Source organism: Bubalus kerabau, chromosome 14 (genome assembly GCF_029407905.1).
Source record: "Bubalus kerabau isolate K-KA32 ecotype Philippines breed swamp buffalo chromosome 14, PCC_UOA_SB_1v2, whole genome shotgun sequence".
In the NCBI taxonomy this organism is placed as follows: Eukaryota; Metazoa; Chordata; class Mammalia; order Artiodactyla; family Bovidae; genus Bubalus; species Bubalus kerabau.
Window position 1 is genome coordinate 34,484,326 of NC_073637.1, and position 22,733 is coordinate 34,507,058.

At 39.8% G+C, this 22,733-nt stretch overlaps 1 protein-coding gene and 1 pseudogene across 6 annotated transcripts in view; both read left to right on the forward strand.

Annotated features, from left to right (window-relative positions):
• The first annotated feature begins 769 nt into the window (after positions 1 to 769).
• On the forward strand, positions 770 to 21,197 carry LOC129626897 (tRNA (guanine(6)-N2)-methyltransferase THUMP3-like; annotated as a pseudogene).
• The window catches only part of C14H8orf34 (chromosome 14 C8orf34 homolog), a 354,631-nt gene continuing 352,971 nt past the window's right edge, over positions 21,074 to 22,733 (forward strand). For 2 of the 6 annotated variants that reach the window (XM_055546195.1, XM_055546198.1), the window contains exon 1: positions 21,085 to 21,674. In XM_055546195.1, the coding sequence (XP_055402170.1) occupies positions 21,348 to 21,674 (327 nt within the window). In that variant the 5' untranslated portion in view covers positions 21,085 to 21,347. Of the gene's footprint in view, positions 21,675 to 22,733 lie in introns of all 6 variants that reach the window. The other 4 variants (XM_055546199.1, XM_055546200.1, XM_055546197.1 and 1 more) reach the window with 4 other exon arrangements.

Consider the following 22,733-nt stretch of genomic DNA (forward strand, 5'->3'; position numbering starts at 1 on the left):
AGTTGGGCTATAAAGCTGAGCACCAAAGAATTGACGCTTTTGAACTGTGGTGTTGGAGAAGACTCTTAAGAGTCCCTTGGACTGCAAGGAGATCAAACCAGTCCATCCTAAAGGAAATCAGTCCTGAATATTCATTGGAAGGACTGATGCTAAAGCTGAAACTCCAATACTTTGGCCACCTGATGTGAAGAACTGACTCCTTTGAAAAGACCCTGATGCTGGGAAAGATTGAGGGCAGGAGGAAAAGGGGATGACAGAGGATGAGATGGTTGGATGGCATCACCAACTTGATGGACATGAGTTTGAGGAAGCTCTGGGAGATGGTGAAGGACAGGGAAGCCTGGTATGCTGCAGTCCATGGAGTCTCAGAGTCAGACATGACTGAGCAACTGAACAATAACAACAGGGCAAGAATGCTGAAGTACCTAGGGTACTTGAAATGTATACACTTGTTTGCAACTGACTGTAAAATGCATAAAAACATGATTTATCAAAGTAAGAATAAATACATGAAAAAGCAAGGGTTAATGTTAATCCAAAAATCTCTGTGGTGGATATATTGGCATTTTACTCTAAAACTCAGTTTTGCTATATATTTCAAAAGTTTGATTAAAATTTTTTTTTCAAAATCTCAAGTGCTTTAGTCAACATCTTTAGACAAAAGAGAAAGCATAGCATTTGGGTACCCTGGGCCTGCAGGAATGCCAGGGCCTGAGGGGTCTGTACTGGTGGCTAAGACTATACTAGGGATCTTAGAAGCATTGCCAATATGTATGACATTCAAAAAGCCACAAACCAACTCTTGGATGTGAACTTTCATGAAAATCAGAGATCTATTCAAATGGCAACCCACTCCAGTGTTCTTGCCTGGAGAATCTGAGGGATGGGGGAGCCTGGTGGGCTGCCATCTATGGGGTTGCACAGAGTCAGACATGACTGAAGTGACTTAGCAGCACTAGCAGCAGCATTCAAGCAACAGAAAGTGGTTTCAGAAATGAGTGTGAGTCTCTCCAAGTCACAGAGCCAATAGCAAGGAGAGATAAGAAAGCCTTCCTCAGTGATCAGTGCAAGGAAATAGAGGAAAACAATAGAATGGGGAAGACTAGAGATCTCTTCAAGAAACTTAGAGATACAAAGGGAACATTTCATGCAACAATGGGCTCAATAAAGGAAAATATGGACCTAACAGAAGCAGAAGATATTAAGAAGAGGTAGCAAAAATACACAGAAGAACTGTACAAAAAAGATCTTCATAAGCAAGATAATCACAATGGTGTGATCACTCACCTAGAGCCAGACATCCTGGAATGTGAAGTCAAGTGGGCCTTAGGAAGCATCACTACGAACAAAGCTAGTGGAGGTGATGGAATTCCAGTGGAGCTATTTCAAATCCTAAAAGATAATGTTGTGAAAATGCTGCACATAATATGTCAGCAAATTTGGAAAACTCAGCAGTGGCCACAGAACAGGAAAAGGTCAGTTTTCATTCCAATCCCCAAAAAAGGAAATGCTAAAGAATGCTCGAACTACCGCATAATTGCATTCATCTCATACTCTGGTCGGAAAAGGCAATGGCACATCACTCCAGTACTTTTGCCTAGAAAATCCCGTGGACAGAGGAGCCTGGTGGGCTGCAGTCCATGGGGTCACTAGAGTCAGACACGACTGAGCCACTTCACTTTCACTTTTCACTTTCATGCACTGGAGAAGGAAATGGTAACCCACTCCAGTGTTCTTGCCTGGATAATCCCAGGGACGGGGAAGCCTGGTGGGCTGCCGTCTATGGGGTTGCACAGAGTCAGACACGACTGAAGCGACTTAGCAGCAGCAGCAGCATACTCTGGTAAAGCAATGCTCAAAATTCTCCAAGCCAGGCTTCAATACATGAACCATGAACTTCCACATGTTCAACCTGGCTTTAGAAAAGGCAGAGGAACCAGAGATCAAATTGCCAACATCTGCTGGATCATTGAAAAAGCAAGAGAGTTCCAGAAAGAACATCTATTTCTGCTTTATTGACTATGCCAAAGCCTTTGACTGTGTGGATCACAATAAACTGTGGAAAATTCTGAAAGAGATGGGAATACCAGAGCACCTGACCTGCGTCTTGAGAAATCTGTATGCAGGTCAGGAAGCAAGAGTTAGAACTGGACATGGAACAACAGACTGGTTCCAAATAGGAAAAAGAGTATGTCAAGGCTGTATATTGTTACCCTGCTTATTTAACTTATATGCAGAGTACATCATGAGAAACGCTGGGCTGTAAGAAGCACAAGTTGGAGTCAAGATTGCTTGGAGAAATATCAATAACTTCAGATATGCAGATGACACCACCTTTATGGCAGAAATTGAAGAAGAACTAAAGAGCCTCTTGATGAAAGTGAAAGAGGAAAGTGAAAAAGTTGGCTTTAAGCTCAACATTCAGAAAACGAAGATCATGGCATCTGGTTCCATCACTTCATGGTAAATAGATGGGGAAACAGTGAAAACAGTGGCTGACTTTAATTTTTGGGCTCCAAAATCACTGCAGATGGTGATTTCAGCCATGGAATTAAAAGACGCTTACTCCTTGGAAGGAAAGTTATAACCAAGCTAGATACCATATTCAAAAGCAGAGACATTACTTTGCCAACAAAGGTCCGTCTAGTCAAGGCTATGGTTTTTCCAGTAGTCATGTATGGATGTGAGAGTTGGACTATAAAGAAAGCTGAGCGCAGAAGAATTGATGCTTTTGAACTGTGGTGTTGGAGAAGACTCTTGAGAGTCCCTTGGACTGCAAGGAATCCAACCAGTCCATCCTAAAGGAGATCAGTCCTGGGCGTTCATTGGAAGGACTGATGTTGAAGCTGAAATTCCAATACTTTGGCCACCTCATGTGAAGAGCTGAGTCATTTGAAAAGACCCTGATACTGGGAGGGATTGGGGGCAGGAGATGAAGAGGATGACAGAGGATGAGATAGCTGGATGGCATCACTGACTCAGTGAACATGAGTTTGGGTAAACTCCGGGAGTTGGTAATGGACAGGGAGGCCTGGTGTGCTGCAGTTCATAGGGTTGCAAAGAGTCGGACATGACTGAGGGTCTGAACTGAACTGAACTGAAGTGTACTGACTGGTTTTGAACAAACAGGGGCAGATTAGGTGAGAGAGAAATTCAGGTCATCATGCAAAATCAGCAAAGACCAGACAAGATGCATTTTGATATTTCAGTGGAAAGTCTTGCTCAGGTTCGTTGTCTGAGATCAGTTGATAACTTACTTGTGGTTGTTCAGGAGTTTAAAGATCCAGTTCAAAGGTTTTTTAAAAAAAGGAAATTCTAAAGCATTTTGAAATATTGACTGGGAAATGCCTGCACTCAGACCTTTTGAAAGTAGGGAAAGTTGCCACCTATTTCAAGGGGAAATAAAGTGCAAAAAGATAAATCAGAATTCAAGTAAAAGGAAGATCAATAATTGATGAGGAGACAAGATAGTTATAGTTGAGAAAGATGTTAAAAAACTGATTCACTAACAATGCCTTAGATTCATATCTTAGACTAGTATGAAAACCCAGCCATCAAAGAGGAGATGCCAACAATAGAAGGTGATGATTTGGCACCTTGCAAATATGAGATTGATGGAAGTTCAAAAGAAGAAATTGATTCTCAGCAGCTGAAGTTTGGATTCCCATCCAACACGGGAGGAGGGAAACATAGCTTTACCTCAGTGCTCAGTAAACATAGCTTTACCTCAATCTTGAACAAAAGATTTTGTTCAAGATTATTTTAGGTTTGGGAAGGTCATGGGCACACTGCTATATTTAAAGTGGATAACCAACGAAATCCTATTGTACAGCACATGGAACTCTGCTCAGTGTTATGTGCCAGCCTGGATGGGAGGGAGGTTTGGGCAGAGAATGTTGTTGTTCCGTCACTCAGTTGTGTCCGACTCTTTGTGAGCCCATGGACTGCAGCACGTCAGGCTTCCCTCTACTTCACCATTTCCCGGAATTTGCTGAAACTCATGTCCATTGAGCCAGTGACACCATTCAAGCATCTAATGCTCTGTCATCCCCTTCTCGTCCCGCCCTCAATCTTTACCAGCATCAGGGTCTTTTCCGGTGAGTAGGCTCTTCGCATCAGGTGGCAAAAATAATTGGAGCTTCAGCTTCAGCATCAGTCCTTCCAGTGAATATTCAGGGTTGGTCTACTTTAGGACTGACTGGGGGAGAATGGATACATCTATGTGTATGGCTGGTTCCCTTTACTGTTCATGTGAAACTATCACAACATTGTTAATTGGCTATACCCCAATACAAAATGTTTTTGGTGTTTAAAAATAAATTTTTTTAAAAAAAGAAAAAAATTATTTTAAGTAGAAGCCTGACATAATCGATTTTGCTATGAAAGTTCTTTTGAATATTCATGATAATGAAATCTCCATGGGTTTTGCATTGAGAGGAGTCTCCACCAAAGAAATATCACACATTTTGAATCTACAGCTCTCAGCTCTTCTCTTGCCAGTGGATGCTCAGGCTGTGTTCCCCATACCCTCCTGATACAATAGTTGATCCAGTGTGTGGAAGAGGGGCGGAAACAGGAGAGAGGGCTACTGAATGATCTCACTGTTATTATACTGTTCATAATAATAAACAGTAGTTCAATGGCTGTGATGAGAGCAGCGTGTGAGCGAGTGAGTGAAAGTCGCTCAGTTGTGTCTGACTCTTCGCGACCCCATGGACTAGTCCATGGAATTCTCCAGGCCCAAATACTGGAGTGGATAGCCTTTACCTTCTCCAGGGGATCTTCCCAACCCAGGGATGGAACCCAAGTCTCAATAATCTCTTTTTGGGGATCAAGAGCCAAATTAAATAATGCAGACTAAAAAAACAAAAATAAAAAAGAAGAATGCAAACTATCCTGGGGCTTGCCCAAAGATGCTGTTCAATGGGATATTTGCAATCTTCCATTGACAACTGGCTCTGTTAATACATTGTAAAAATATGTCATTTTGAAATAGGATGGGCTCCATTCGGAACCTTAATTCAGCTTGCCTACACTACACAAATGAGTGGAAGGTACATCAGATATAAATATATATATAAGGCATTGATTGAAGCCAGGGAAGCAAAAAGTTATACAAGGAAATTTTTCCTTCATCAATGACTACATGGTTCAGCTGTGATTATTACATGACTGTATTAATATCAAATTGAATTATTATTAACCAAAAATGACTAGGTGAATGGAGGAATGGGTACAGAAGAAAATGAAGTCCTCAAATCAAAAAGCAATAATATGCATTATAATTTAGGAATACAATAGTAAATATCAGAAGAAAGTGACTTGAACATCTTTTCTCTTGGAAACACCAGTCAGAGGTGAAAAAGAGATCAGAAGACAGCTTTTTAAACAATTTATTGTAAGTCATGTAAAGTTATTTGACTTTCTGATAAACAGATGAGAAAATAAAATTTAATTTATAGTGATGTTATAGAATGCTATAACTCCAATGACTCTTTGCTGAGAAAATTCATCCCTGTAGTTCAAATTCTTATTATAAAATAAAAGAATCTTAATATTTCTCTCCCTGGGAACTGGCTATGGAAGTATTAAACTTATTAACCAGAAATTTATGAGTATAAACTTTAGTGAGGCAATGAACATTTTCCAATGAATTTATGTATTTATTTTTTGGTGTATAAGAAAACTCAGTGATGTTTTCTAGAGCTCTCCACACCCAAGAAATTTACCAAGAGTACTGGAAATATGAATAATACAAAAATAAGAGAAATTTTGGGGGAATATTGAATTTACCTAGAAGAAATGAATGTAAAACTTCCTTTATTGTGTTCTGTATAGAGTTAACAAAATATGTCATGGACATAAGCCATTACTGGATTGATTTCCATCAAACACAGCTTTAAGCAGGTCACCCCAAGCTCAAAAACATCACTTCTGCCTTATCACCTACAAAATAAAGTCTGAATTTCTTACCTTGACATTTAATGTTTTTTGTGCTCTACCCATAAAACATATTTTCTAGGTAATTTACTGCTGTTCTCCTTTGTGTACCCTTCAGTAGAGTCAAAATGAGATTCCAATAGTTCTTCATATTTATTTATTGTCTCCATGACTTTTTTTGTTTGTTTTTTATTTGCTGTTGACTGCTTAGCAACCTCTTCCTCATTTCTAAAATGTGATTTACCTTAAAATTATTTATATATTTAAATTTGCATGGTTTAATTTAGTGTAAATATATGTTTGCAATTATTTATCTTAAACATTCTTTTCTTAAGAATTAAAAATAAACTCTTCTACCTGAAAAATGAAGTCTTCGTTAACCTTACATCCTTTTTTTCTAGCTATTATCTGATCTACATTCTATCTTTTACAGTTATGTTTCTTGAAAGGACTTAAAGATGTATTTTAGGTTTAATTAGGTCTTTGTCTACTTTGTTGCTGTTGTTGTTTAGTCGCTGAGTCATGTGTGAATCTTCTGCGACCCTCTGGACTGTAGCCCGCCAGGCTCCTCTGTCCATGGGATTTCCTAGGCAAGGATACTACAGTGGGTTGCCATTTCCTTCTCCAAGGGATCTTTCTGACTCAAGGATCAAACCTGGGTCTCCTGAATGTCTCCTGCACTGCAGGCAGATTCTTTCACCGCTGAGCACATGGGGAAGCCCACCAAAGCAATGTCAGTGGAGTTCTGGAAAGTTACAAAGATCACTATAGATATATCTCACGGAGGTAAGTAAGAAATCAGAGAAAGCAAATGGAGATCTTTGTAGGCTAGTTGTTAGCAAACATTTTTTCGAATTTATATGTACTCCCTAAGATACTAATATATTATGAATAAGAAGGAAATTCTGCTGTTTGCAACAACATGAATGGACCTTAAGGGCATTATGTTAAGTGAAGTAAGTCAGACACAGAAAGATAAATACTGCTTAAAGATAAATACTGCTTGATGTCACCTATATATGGAATGTAAAAAAAAAGTCAAACTCATAGAAACAGAAATATAAAGGTGGTTGCCAGAGTCAGGGGTGTGAGGCAAATAGAAGTTGGTGAAAGATAAAGTCTGAGGATCTAATGTAAATTATGATAGTAGGCTTCACTGGTGCCTCAGTGGTAAAGAATCTTCCTGCCAATGCAGGAGATGCAGGTTCAGTCCCTGGGTTGGGAAGAGCCTCTGGAGAAGGAAATGGCAACCCACTCAGTATTCTTGCCTGAGAACTCTCATGGACAGAGGAACTTAGTTGGCTACAGTTCATGGGATCACAAAGAGTTGGGCACGACCGAGCACAGCAGAGTATGGTGTGACTACTAAGTGTAATAAACATGCTGTGACTTGTGTATGGCCTGGAAAGGGTGGTCAGAGGATAAAGACCACACATGACATAAGAGCAGAATGAAAGGTGTGTCATACAGACTTGGTCCTAATTTTCCATTCCTGTGCAGAGTCAAATCCTGAGACATCGTTTCTCATACTCTGAACATCTTCATACACTAAAAGTGACTACTCTAGACAAAGAAAAAACTTTTGGAAGTTTTTTTTTTTTTTTTTTTTTTTGCTCAGAATGCCTCTTTAATCCTAAAAAAAGCTGAGGGGCCTATTTAACATCCTTGCTCCCAACCTGTACAACCACTTGGCTGGCCCACAATGGGCAACAATTATTTTTCTTGTGTTCTGGAGCACAGAGAGGCTTCTAGGTAAAATCCATTTATCATTAGTATCATTAAAGTTGAGAAGTAGTGCTATCATGCAGCCAACATTAGATTGTCCATGCTGGCAATTTTAGGGGAGATCATTTTTTTTTAAATATTCAGAGGTAGTACAAAAATAAATGTCTAATATTTATTCCTTCATTTATCACACAATTACATAGCACATACTGTACATCAGATACAGTTCTAAGTATTTTTATAAATAGTAACTGATTGACTTTTTTATACCAGCCATACAAGTCAGATGCTATGATTACATCCTTGTCCTATAGATGAACAAATTGCAGTTCAGAAAGGTGAAGTACATTGCCAAGGTCACACAGCTAGTAAGAAACTAGTTGAGATTCAACCTCAGATAAGCTGCAGGTTCCTGTATGTGGCAGCATGGTGACTAATGAATACATGTAGAGAGAGTTTAATAGCTCATTGTAGTGGCTAATTTGATTGCACTTACTTACTTTATGGTATCCAACATCTAGGGTGTGTTTAAAGATTGCTCAGGTGCTGAAAATGCTGTCAGGCATTTAAAGGTCTGGCAGTACAGATAACTTGAAAACCCTCCAGCTACAAACACCAAGGATTGCTCAATAAATTATAACTAACATCCTTATAAATGCATGGCTGAACTGCTAAGAAAGGGAAATTGCCTTGGGCCAGAAATGAAGAAGAAACTGAAAATCAGGACAGTGAACTGGCGAGCTGACACTGACTGCCTGGAGGTATTTATCACTCTTAATACAGGGGCTTGAATTTAATACCAATGTAGGGAGACTTGGAACCGAGACCCGCACCTTTTATAGGATTACCCCTGCGGTATGAGTGAGAATTCAGGGAAAGGGACTCTCAAAAGTTATGGGAAGGACTATAAATTTATACAGCCGCTTTAGAGAGTAATGTAACCATGTCCCATGAATTCAAATATGTGTATCCTTATGACCAAGCAATTTCTTTCCTAGGTTTATGCCCTGGAGAAATTCTAGGCTATGGAAAAAATCAGACATGGACAAGAATTTTATTGTAACATTGTTTGCATCAGTAAAAACTTAGAATGGGAGAGTGGATAAATGAATTATGTTATAGTCATACCATGGAATACACAGAGCAGTGAAAATCAATGTCCTGTAAACACGTATCATCAGGGATAATTCTCAATAGCTTCACTTTGGTGAAAAAGAGACAAGTTGCAGAGTATTTGCAGCATTAAGACTAAATGCTGAAAGGTAGAACATCAGAATTTTAAAAATAGTAATTCTTTTTTTTAATATGTTATTTATTTGGCTGTGTTGGTCTTTGTTGCAGCGTGTGAGATCTTTAGTTATGGCATGCAAACTCTTAGCTGTGGCTTGTGGGATCTAGTTCCCTGACCAGAGATAGAACCCAGGTTGCCTGAACTGGGAGCATGGAGTCTTAGCCACTAAACCACCAAGAAACTCCCTAAAAATTGTAATTCTTAACCTCCAGAAGGAAAGAAACCAAAATGGACTTCTACTTATCCTTCTCCAGTAGGAAAGCTCCATCAGCACTTCAGATGAGGTGGCAGCTACCCTCCAGACAGACTCTCAAAGCAGGTCCCAGAGCCCAGTGAGAAAGACATGGTTTTGCTGGATGTTTTCTACTTAAATGAATATATGCATATTCTCATCTATTGCATCAAAAAGCAAAGCAGCTCAATATAGCTGTAATTATTCTTTCTCCCCACACTGCCTCTTTGCCTCTCTCTGGCCTGGCCAAGTGTCTCCTCTTTCCTGAATCCACACAGACGCTTGTACTCTCAAACTTAATACAAAGTCATTTTATTCCCTTTGGTTTTTAAACCTGCAGTTTTAGCCCATCATGCTGCTCACCAAATAAAGCATGGTTTTAAGGATCTGTTTATAACTGTGAGTGTGTGCTTTATAATCACCTTTTTTTCCATCACACACAATTAAACGAACAAAAACAAGAATCCAAGAAGACCCCAGGATACAATATAACAATTACTATTAATTCTTTAAAAACATCTTTATTGAAAGACATTCAACATTCACATAAAACCGTTCACCAATTTAAAGTGTATGACTGAATGTTTTTTAGAACATTCAACAGAGTGGGCAACCATAAGCACAATGAATTTTAGAACATTTTTATCTCCCCTAAGAGAAATCCCATCAGCAGTCACTCATCATTCATCCACCCTGTTTCTGCCTGCGCCTTCCTTTCTCCAAGCTCTTTCCCCCATTACCTGCCACCTGCTTTCCCACCAGCCCTAGGAGACCACTAATCTACTTTCTGTCCCTGTAGAGTTGCCTAATCTGGATATTTCATATCAGTGGAAGCACATAGTATGTAGTGCTTTGTAACTGATTTCTTTCACAAGGTTCATCCATGTTGTAGCATGGATTAGTATTGCATTCCTTTGTATTACCAAATCATAAGATAATATATGGGCATATAAGATATTATATGAGCCTGTGTGTGCTCAACTACTCAGTTGTGTCTGACTCTTGCAATCCCATGGTCTGTAGCCTACCAGGCTCCTCAGTCCATGGGATCTCCCAGGCAAGAATACTGGAGTGGGTTGCCATTTCCTCCTTCAGAGGATCTTCCTGACCCAGGGATTGAGCCCAAATCTCCTGAGTCTCCTGCAGTGGCAGGCGGATTCTTTACCACTGAGCCACCAGGGAAGCCCATTGTATGCACATATCACATTTCATTTAATCTTTCATCTGGTAATGAACATTGAGTATTTGGATTATTTTCACTTTTTTTGCTTTCTTGAATATTGCTGCTACAACATTCATGTATAAGTTCCTTTGGTGTCATGTGTTTTCATAACTAAGTTTATACCTAGGAGTGGAATAGCTGGGTAATATAACTTTATATTTAACCCTTTAAGGGCCTGCCACACTATTTTCAAATTGGCTGCACCATTTTACATACACAGCAGTCATGTGTGAGGGTTGCAAGTTTTATACAGCTTTGCCAACACTTCTTATTGTTTATCTTTGTAACTGTACCATGGCCGTCCTTATCAAGTGGTATCTCATTGTGGTTTTGATCTGTATTTTCCTAATGAATAACGGCATTAGGCATGTCTTCATGTACTTATTGGCCATCTGTATATATTCTTGGGAGAAATATCTGTGCAGCTCCTTTGTCCATTTTTAATTGGAATATTTGGTATTTTTATTACTGAATTGTAAGAGTTAATCATACATTCTAGGTATGTGTCATCAGATGTATGATTTTAAAATATTTTCTCCCATTTTTTGGGTTTGTCTTAACTTTCTTGATGGTAACCTTTGCATCAAAAAAGTGTTTGTTTTTGATGACATACAATTTATTTGTGTGTGTGGGTGCTTTTGACGACTTATCTAAGGAAGCATTAATCCAGTATCCTCAAGACATATACCTTTGTTTTTTCATAAAATTTTATAGTGTTAGATCTTAAGTTTGAGATCCATTTTGAGTTAGTTTTTGAATGTAGTGTGGTAGAAGTCCAACTTCATTCCTTTGCATGTGGATATTCAGTTACCTCAACACCATTTGATAGAAATATTGATGAAAATATTGATCAACACAATTTGATGAAGATTTTGAATTACTTTGACACTTCTGTCTAAAATCAAGTCAACATAAATGTGAGGCTTTATTTCTGGACTCTAGATTCGGTTTCATTCATATGTATGTCTGTTCTTATGTCAGTACCAAACTGTTTTGGTTATAGCTTTTTAGTAAGTTTTGAAATAAGAAAGTGTGAGTCTTCCAACTTCACTCTTTTTCAAGACCATTTTGGTTATTCTGGATCTCTCACATTTCCATATGATTTTAGGATGAGCTTGCCAATTTTTGTAAATAAGTCAGTTGGAGTTCTGATGGGAATTGTGTTGAATCTGTAGATCAGATGGTGAATATTGCCATCCTAACAGTCTATGAATACAGGGTATTGTTCATTTTATTTAGATTTTCTTTTACTTGTTTTAACAATGTACTTTTAAGTACTGGCTAGCCTGAGGAGTACCGTCTCTCCGCAGTCAGAAAAGTTCTCAAGATATTAAACATCAAAGACAAAACCTGTTTGATGTCAGTTATATGTGGAAGGTAAAAAATAATACAAATGAATGTATATGCAAAACAGAAACAAAGTCACATGTCTAGAGAACAAACTTGTAGTTACCTAAGGGGAGAGGGAAGTGGAGAGAACAAATTAGGGCTATGGGATTAATAGATATAAACTACTATATATAAATAAATAACAATGTACTGTATAGCACAGAGAATTTACCCTTATCCTGTAATAATTTATAATCCCATATAATCTGCAAAAATACTGAATCACTATGTTGTACACCTAAAACAAATATAATATTGTAAATCACCTATACTTCCAATAAAAAATAATGAAAAGATGTCAAACATCATAATATACAGAAAACTGTAAAATGTAAACAATGCAAAGTCTAACTTTAGAGCCCATACTTCTAAACATTCTCCAATATTACCTATTTTATTCTACAGTTAGTGAGAAATTACCAAAAAATTATATTAAAATATTGCAAGAAGTATTACAAGCATATACCTCTTCCTACTCCTTAAAAATATGAGATTGATCAGTTGCAATACAAGTGTATTCAATGGCATAATTGAATATTGTTCCAAATAGAACAAATGAAAGTCAGAACATTACCTAAAAAAAAAAAAAGAGAGAGAGAAGCAATTGAAATGTTGATGGGTAATCAAAGCAATTAAAACAGAAATTGTTCTTGGGTAATGAAATTAAAGAACACATGCTTCCAAATAAGACAGGCTTGAATTCGGATTTTGTTTTTCCCACCAGCTAGTTGGGTATGTTATTAAACTGCTCTGGGCTGTGGTTCTGTCCTCTGTAAAACGCAGTGATAATAGTGGGGGAGGGATTTTCTGGCAGTCCAGCGGTTAGGATGCCACTCTTCCACTTCCAGGGGCATGGGTTGGATTCCTGGTCAGGAACTAAGGTCTAGCATGACTCGCATGGCAGGGCAAAAAGAAAAGAGTAATCGTGGCCACAAAATTGTAGCTGTGTGTACAGCTGACCAATAATTCAATCTCAAATTTGACACAAAAGCCAGGTTAACTACCTTTGAGAAAGTTACACTCTGAGGGAGATAGAAATGTCAGTGGACACTTAAACTGTGGCAAGCAGCTAAAATACTGAACAAATACAGAGACCATTTATTTTTGCTTAGAAGCAGACAAGACACATACTCGAAAAATTCAGTCTTGCATTTTTTTATTTCCTAAGGTGCTAGTCTGTGAGTGCCTAATTTTAATTTTTCACTGGAGGGAGACTATTTTGAAATTAAATATTAGGAAATGTAAAAGGTTAACCATATTTCTTTGTTCCCAGTTTAAATTCCAAAATAGCCTTAGTGTCATTGCTTTTTTAAGGCAAGTTTTTACATAATGCCACTTTATTAAAGATAATGAAGTGAAAAGGAATAAATAAATGAGTTTTTTGGATAATGTTTTTGGTAAAACAGATCATATGAGTCAGTATATGCTGAGAGTAAGGAATGGCCATCCTAAAATAAATGAAATCTTGGGTTCAGTGTTAGAAATTTGATACTACAATACGCCTAGGTATATGACTGTAAGGGGCAAGCATTTACAGACAAAAGGATCTTAAAATACATGTTGGAAGACAGATGTTGCAGAAAACATTTGTCGTCAATTCTAGTCAATTGGTTTTTACTGATCAACAATTCTGTACTTCTGTTTCAGGCTCAAGCCTCAAGATGAAAAATTCTCCTTTAAAAATGAAAAGAAGAAAAGTTAAGAAATGGCAAATTGAAGAGCAGAGACTCAAGTAAAACACACAAAGGCAACTCAATCCTGTCATCTTATTGGAATGCTATGTTTAAATACTTCATAAATATTTAGAAGAATTGTGTATTGAACAAAATCAATGAACTTTATTATTCATGAAAAGGAGGATTCAGACATAAATGACTGAGGACCTGATTATTAGATATGCAACACAGTTACCTGGGCTTCCTTTGTGACTTAGATGGTAAAGAATCTGCCTGCAATTCAGGAGACCTGGGTTCCATACCTGGATCGAGAATATCCCCTGGAGAAGGAAATGGCTACCCACTCCAGTATTCTTGCCTAGAGAATCCCATGGACAGAGGAGCCTGGAGGCTGCAGTCCATGGGGCTGCAAAGAGTTGGGCATTAAGGAGCGACTAACACAGACACATACACATGATTACCTAATAAATTATCAGCATTTAATTAATTCATTCTTTCCTTCCTCCGTTCTTCCATCTGTCCACCCATCCATGAATTCATTCACTTGTTCATTTAACTTTTGGCTTTCTAATCCTCCCAGACAAAGTAAGTTTAGCTGCTATTCTTCATTACCTCATCAGAAATATTTCATGGTAGATATACAATAACTCATTGTGAGTCTCTCACATATATGGAACTTAGCAAAAAAACTTAGACCTCACAAAAGAGACATCTCTGACTCTCAGGACTAAAACCACCAGAGGGCTGGAGGTGGGGTGGGTATTTTCCATAGGAAATGGACCAATATTTGCTTGGGAAGGAGAAAAGTTGCTGATGCTTTGGCTACCATGGCTTGCAGAGTGTTTTTGCAGAGAGCTATCATACTCTTTTCTTTTAAATTTAAATTCCCCCTAGGCAATGGTGGGTCCACTAATCCTGCTAAAATGTACCTTTAGCCTTTAGTGCTGGGGTAGTTGTGATGTGCCGCATTATGGCTGAGCATTAGTTGGCATTTACAGGGATGTGTGCTTGAGAAATAGGTCCCATGTTACTTATTCCTTGATAGCTAGATTGGAGCAATAGCACATCCAGTCCTAGGCAGAGTGCCTGGCTCCCCAGGGTGTACACCAAGTAGAACTGTTTTCCTTTCTAAGTCATCTTTTACTTGCTCAGTCTGCTCTTATTCCTCCTCTGTTTCAATAAATTCAGCATCATGTTACAGTATTCTGTAGCAGTTTTCATTGTTTAAGCTATGTTTCTTAACAAAGGCTCTCACTTACTATGATGAGAAAACATTTGGAAATCATTTTGGAAATTATCATTTTGGAAATTATAAGCAGAAAGCATGTCAGGGTTAAAGTTTATTGAATATATCAAAGATATCTGCAGTTTGATATCTGTAGATTTCCTTTCCATGATTCATGATGTAATGCAAATATATAAAAAGTTATTGAAACAAAGCATTTTAGATGGTGATTGCTTGTAAACATGCCACATATTAAAAGCTAAATGGGGAAATTAAAGAGATAGAAATATTACCTGAGAATATTTAAATATGGAAATTAAAGCGATAGAGATGTTCCCTGAGAAGGCTGGATGGCAGGATTTCACAAGCTGCCAGTATCATTTGGGTTCTCAGTTTAGGAGGTCCAGTGAGTCAATATTATCAGTTCAATCAGTGTCAGTGTGACTGATTAGCATTATGTGAACTCTCAAGAGACACATATAAGCCAGTTTGCCAAAGTTTTCATTTAGTATGGGACCAGAAATTACATGGGGATCTGCCGCCCTGGTTACCTCCTTCCTCATATAAACATAGCAGTGAGGTCAAAGCAGCCATCAAGATACCTCCTGGTCCAAACAAATTCAATACAAAGGAAATGACACAAGTGGTCAGAGCTTTGGGAGACAATATATCTTAAAATGAATATCTTAAATTGATGTTTAAGATACTACCTCAGCTCAAATATGGACTTTGCTACTAACTAGCTGGGACCCTGGGCAAGTTGCTTATCCTCTGTCTGTCTCAGTTGCCTCATCTGAATAAAAGGGGATAATAGTGGTAACTACTTCAGGATGTTGTTTGGAGGATGAGATGACTAGTGCAGTGTAGAAAGTGCTTATAACATTACCTGGTACATAAGCCATACTGTATGTGTGCTCATCATTTGAATTCATTCTGAGAAGCACTTCAGGCAGAAATGAAGAAAACTAGCTCTCTGTGACCACCCTCTCTTAATGACCCTCTCTTAATGTTTCATTTGTGCTGGGTCCTGTGGCTTTTTGTCCTGCTCGATAGGTGTGGATAATTACCAAAATGTTTCTCTTGGTTCTCCTTTTACCAGGCTTCATGTGGAAACCTTTCATTCCTTATAAGTGATTTCTTATGTAGAGTAATCCGATTGAGTAGATAACTTTATATTACACTCTATACTCACCTTTGTTGTTGTTTAGTTGCTAAGTTGTGTCTGATTCTTTGGACGGTAGCTCGCCAGGCTTCTCTGTCCATGGGATTTCCCAGGCACGAATACTGGAGTGGGTTGCCATTTCACCTTATAACTCTCTTTATTATTTTTTTACAGCTCTCTTTTTGAATTTAGAAGTACTTTTCTTATTTTCTTTAGTTAAGAGACTTTCATATCCTGCCTTACGGCTTTGATTTGCAAGACATTCTTTCTACTTAGGAATTCTTCAGATAACTGGTTTAATACAGCTTATGTGAATTTTGCAAGTCCATGTCTTAGGGATTTGATAATGCTAGTGGCGATAATGATGATGACATGATGACAATAACAATATTAGCACTACCTTTTATTGAATCTTTGCTGTGTACCTGGCTTCATATTAATGCTTCCTATATTAGTTCATGAAATACTAATAATAAACTGATGAACTAGGTACTGTTTATCTTTGGTTTATACGTGAGGATGCTGTGAATAGAGAGGTTAAGTAACTTGCTTGACATCACACAGGTAATAAATGGCAAAACCTAGGTTCTATTCTGAGCTAGAACTCCAAGGTCAGCGTTCTCAGTGATGTTGCTGATAGATTCTCAAATAATGCCGCCCCTCACCCCTGCTTTCAGCTGCATTTGAACCACCAACTAAGAGCAAACAAGAAAACACTCTCTACATTTTTCTGAGGTGATATTAAAGAGAGAATCAAATTCAAGGGAGACCTAAATGATCCTTCACACATACTAACACAGATATGGGTCCTTAGGCTAATTAAAAACCTAACAGTATGTTGAAATCAGTCTTTATAACTGAAAGTATATGGGACTATGTGAATTGATACTATTTTGATGCATTAGCATCAAAATATACCCAGGCATCTTTAGAATTGTTTCCCGAAATGTGTTTTTTGAAAGTTTCCATCTATGGAATATCCCATTATGTAATAGTTTCATGTGGTTTAAGCCGTAATTATCAGTCATTTTCTAACAATTCTGACTTTGAAATCAAAGGACATTTGGAAAGTTCCTCATTCAGGACTATATTCATGTCTCCAGGTCTCTGCTTTATCTCTTCCAGAATCTCTTTCATTTCAGTCTCTGATGCTGCCTCTCCAGTTAATTACTCAAAAATTAAAATCCTGCATGATACACTGAGTTCTTTGGAAAAACAGTTGTCTGAGTTTGTTTTAAAGTGGCAAGGTGAGCAAGATACAGGAAGGGGGCAAGCATGCTTCAGGCTAGCAGCCTAAATTCAATGTACTGGTATTGGTATAGAACTTCTCTGTCTTCTTATTTCAATATTTAATTAATTTCAGGGGATTACATTGTTTATACTTCCTAATTAGGCCTACTGGCCTTCACCATTGTTCTCTTGTCTCTAATCAGAAATCATTTGTTTCGGGAGCTATGCAGAGTGGAGTTAGACGAGGGACGAGGGCTTTTAGAACATTCTATAAATTGGACTCTGTATATTTGTAAATTATGCTGATAAGCACTTTTGTAGCACAATGAGGTCAAGACAGTCTCATCAAAAATGGCCTTTTCGTGCTGTACTCAAGCCAAAAAAAGGGAAAAGATCATAAAGGTACTATGTTATGTTTGCAAAAGAAATTCAATGCAGGACAGTGGTTACTTTTTGACAGTGATTACTTTCAGCCAATCTTAAAGCGACTAAATGAAATAAATTCTCAAAATGTACAGAATTTAATTAAAGATATATTTATGAAAAACATATTGTATGAAAATATACAATGTTACATGCTATAAAGCACAGAGAAATATTAAGATACAGTTCATGATTTTAAAGAGTTTGTAATTTAAAAGAGAGACTAAAGATACACATGCAATTAATTAAATAGAAGAAGACAGAATATAAATGCCCTTTGTTAGAGGCACAGTTTAGCCTAAAAGAACATAGCTGGACTGATTTTATTTACTAAAATTTAATTCATTCATTTAACTGCTATTTATTGAGTGCCTACTATGTGCCAGGTCTGGAGATATAGCCCTTGCTACCAAGGGATGCTGATCTTTGGAAATGAAATTCTTGACTAATGTTCAGGATTCAGGGTAAAAAATGGAAGTAGCTTTAGCTTTGGAGTTTGAAAATACCGAATCAAAACCTGGCCCTATCAATTATTCATTGGGTGACTTAAGCAAATTATAATCCTTTTAGCTTTATTGCAGAAATTAGAGGGTCATCTTTGATTCCCTCTTCTAATTTCATCCTAAATAAAGGTAATCAACAAATCAGTCTTTCAACGTTCCTTGAATGTTTTCCATCCTCCCCATGCTTTTATCCCTGGTCCAAAGGCTTGCCCTCATGATTCGTTTATGGATTCCATACCTTAAATTAGGTTTGGATTAGTTTTGTTTACAGATTCTAAATTAGTTTTACTCTTCCCATATTATTCTTCTTCAATCTATCACACATGTTGTAACCAAAGGAATCTTTTTAAAACTTTTCCCCGAGTATAACAGTCCTGTCTTCAAAACTGTTCAGTCTTGTCTCATCACTCAGGAAATGCAAGTCTGTATTTCTTAGGAAGTAAGACCTTTAGTCAGCTGAACTCTGCTTACATTTTTAACCACACATGCCAATCTTCCTCCATATCCACCCTATGTTTCTCTAACCACCAGCGTGCTTTATGCCTGTGTGCCTTTGCTCACGCTATTTTTTTTGTTTTTGTTTTCTTGGCTCTATCACACGTGGGATCTTAGTTACCCGGGGATTGAACTGGTACCCTGTCCCCTGCATTGGGAGTGTGGAGTCGCAATCACAGCAATTTTTTTTTTTAATGCCAAAGTTTGAAATTTCATCTTCATTCTCACTTCACCAATCCTATCTAGAAAACTTTAAAATTTTATTGTTCCTTTGACACTTTACTCAAATGCAATCTTCTTTACAGAGCATTCCTTGATGATGTAGGCACAGGTAATTTTTTCATTCTTTAGTACTCACACAGCATATTGTATGTATCTATGTTTTATGCATTTTATGTATATAAATACATATTTTATGTATAATGCATATGTTGGCACAATACATTATAATGTCATTATCCTTGTATATACCAATTGTCTCAAAAAGACTGAACAACTGAGAAAAAGACAAGGCCCATCACCTTTGAATTCTCATTTCTAATGTAATGTCTGCCAAGGAGAGGTTGTGCAATGAATATTTATTTTAGTAATGAAGTTTGGGGATAAGCGGAAAGAACCAAGTGCCTTGTGGAAGAGATGGTATTTAAGGCCTTGAAAAACTTCTGAAATATTTCATGAATTAAAAAAAATATAATTTGGGGATGTCTAGTGTTTTAATATACATATACACATAAATACTATATATATCTTCATCATCTTCCCTTTACTGCTTAAGTATTTTGCCAGAAAAACTGTCTTTTCCATTCAAGGCTCTGGATGCAGTACTCTGAGCATGGTGAAGACTTATTAAGTAGGTTAATAGTCTGATTTAAAGAAGCATTTTCCTCATGTCTCTTTAAAAAAGGTACCATTCTGATTCTCCGGTACTATGTGGTGTTGAAAATGCCTGACTTTTTAGCTGAGTCATAGATGTCTGTATACTATACCTAATACTGAATAAAATGCTGATATTCACTCTATATATTTAATTTCTCCTGAACATGCTAATAAATATGTAAGTAAGTAGGCCTTTGATCGTCAGTGGAGAACATGTGATAACCCTGGCATCTCACTGCTATTCAGTTTAGCTCTCCCTGAGCAGATCACCTGAGTCTGACTGTAAAAGTATTAACTTGGGCATCTTTCCAATGCAAATCATGTCTATTTCAGGTTATCAATGATGGTTATGCTCTTAGGTATTCTGGCAGGTTTCTTATCTGAATTTTGAAATAGAATTAACAATACTTTCTGGGATATTCCATTCCTTACTAGTGTATGTTTCTACTTAAGTAGTTCCTTTAAAATACAGATAAGGGACTTTCCTGGTGGTCCAGTGGTTAAGACTTCCCCTTCCAATGCAGAGGGTGTGGGTTTGATCCCTGGTTGGGGAACTAAGACCACACATGCCTGGAATCCAAAAAGCAAAAACATAAAACAGAAGCAATATTGTAACAGGTTCAATAAAGACTTTAAAAATGGTCCATATAGAAACTATCTTAAAAAAATTAATTAATACAAAAATTTTAAAATGTACAGATGAAAAACCACTGACACCAATAAAGATATTATGAATATCAGAAACCCAGAACATCGTGGCTGGCAAAAGACAAGGAAATCTATACTCTTGCAGTCTACTTTAGGATAACTATTCCCTTCATTTTAAACCATGTTTTCTAAAATAAATCTTATTATTTTGGCAGCACATCATGGTTAGGAGACAGAGAAGTCGGCTTTGGAGGCTTCGTTGAGTTTTCTTTTTTCCACAAGAAAAAGAACTTATGAAGGAACCTCTGCTGCCTGGAGATCTTCCCTTAGAAACCCCTGCATAATAAAGTTATTGGCTAAATTTGAGGAGCTCAGCAAAGGAGCTCAGTATTCTTGCTTGAAAAGTCCAATGGACAGAGGAACCTGGCCAACTACAGTCCAAAAGGTCGCAAAGAGTCAGACACCACTGAGCGACTGAGCACATAGGAAGCATCTAGAGGAAACATCGTTGAGTGCAATCCTGTAGTATTGGAGATATAGCTATAGATATATAGCCATAATTATATGTGGGTGGTAATCCACATGAGGATTAGGAAGCCAAACTGGAAGGAGGGGCTAGCTTGCTTTCATTGCTTTCCTCCTGTCAAAACCTGAAGGTTTGCTCCCAACCTTTGGGTGTCTGTACTTTGGGAGTTTTCAGCGGGATTCTCAGCCCATTGACCTGCTCTAAGCTAAGCCAGACGGCCTGATGGACGGCTACTTCATGTTCGTGGTACACCCTCACACCCACGCTCCTTCTCACAACTCTATCCACCTTGGACCCTGAGCTGGTGGAGGTGCGAGGAGAGGCTCGGAAGGAGCGGTGGGGACGACCCCTCTCCGAATGCCTTTGCAGCTGCCAAAGAGTAGCCAACAAGCGCCAGATTTACGTGCACTTTGAAAGAAGCATCTCCACCATTGGCTTTCCGAGCGGCGCTGTCGCTAGGGAGCGGCGGGCAGGGCGAGCCGAGACCCGGGAGCAGCCCGGGCAGGTGTTCCCTTCACTTGGGCCAGAACGACGCCGCGGGCGGGCGCGGACACGAAAGCACACGCGCGCTCCCCGCGGGTTCGAGCCCCGCAGCCCGGGTCCGCCCGAGGGCGCCCCCGGGCGCGTGCTTTAAGCAGAGCCGCGCCTCCCAGCTTGCCGCCCGCCCCCTGATTCCCGCCGCCGCCGCCCGGAGGAGAAAGGAAGCGGGAGCCTCCGCTCCAGGTCCCCCGGGGCGGCGCTGCGGAGAGCTGCGGGCTTGGGGAGGAGGAGGAGAACGCGGTGAATGAGTGCCCGCCTCGCTTCCGAGTTGTGTGAGTTGGCGGCGCCGCGCCCCAGCTTCCGGCTCTCGGCGCCCCACGCGCTCGCTGCTCCCGCGGCTGCAGCCCACGCCCGCGCCCGGAGCCCCAGCTCACCGCTCCGGGGGAGCCAAGGCTCCCGAGCTCCCGGCCCGGCCCCGGTCCAGCGGAAAGCAGGGGTGTCCCCCGGCAGAGGCGCACGGCCGCACTCTCTCCCGCTATCTCCGTGGCCCTTCGGTCTCTCCATGGCCTCGCATCAGCAATCCCGGATCCAGGCTTACCTGGAGAAGAACAGGATCGGTCCGCTGTTTGAGGTGAGGCGCTGGGGTGCGGGCGGTCCCGTTTGTCTTAGGAAGAAGGGGGTGCAAAACACTCCGGAGGGAAGTACGGGGAGAGAAGGGAGACACCGGAGGGGCGCCCCCGTGGCCCCGGTTCTCTGGCATTCGCTCTGCCCGGGCCAGGTGTCCTGGAACGCGGCCGCGCGGTCACCTCTTCGGTTACCTGGGCGCGGACAGGTGAACTCTGGGAGGGCCGGCCTGACCCAGGCAGGGATAGTTTGAGGTGTCCGACTGTCCTGTACCGCTCACCACATGCACAGGGGCCCTCACAGGCTGAGACGGATGGATGCACACACTCAGTCTTACACACTCTCACTTTTTTCCTGGAATTCACACTGTCTTGCGCGTTGCTTTCTTTTTTTCTCTCTTCCAAATGTGGGCAGTAGTAGAACCCGAAAAAGGTGGAGGAGGTGCTTAGCAGTGGGATGGAATAAGGTTAACCGGGAGAAAACTGAATTGATAGGGAGTAGGTTTCAGCAGGTGCGGGCGTGTTGAATGAAATTGTCCAGCTGAGGCGCTGACATTGGTCTCTGGATGGGAAAAAAAAAAAGCCCTTTGCATTGCAGCCCCTACCTGTGCTGGAGTGGGGGTTGGGGGAGAAAAGGGAGCGGAGAAAGGTTCGGGAAAAGCACACGCATATTTATGGGAAGGAGACGTGGGACTCTGAGCTGTTTTTTTCTCGCCATCAGAGAACTGATGACAAAATACTGTAGGAGAAAGGAAGAGCGGGAGAACAGGAGAGAATGAGGACTGAAAGCCGAAAGGGGCAGAGCGTCCCGCCGGTGGCCAGGGCTCTGGGTAGCTGCAGAGACCGGCGGGGAGGGGGTCCCCACGGCCGCGTCCTCTCTGGTTCAGCCGGCCAGTTGGGCACCGACCTGCTGTGAGAGGATGTGGGGAGGGGGTCGAGATTCCCACTCCCCACAATAAACCCCAAAACATTGTGGTCATTTTTGAATTTTACATGACCGCGGTGTTTTAAGACTGAAACGCGGCAAGAGGAAGAGCTAAGCGGAGGATGGAGCAACTTTGCCAGGA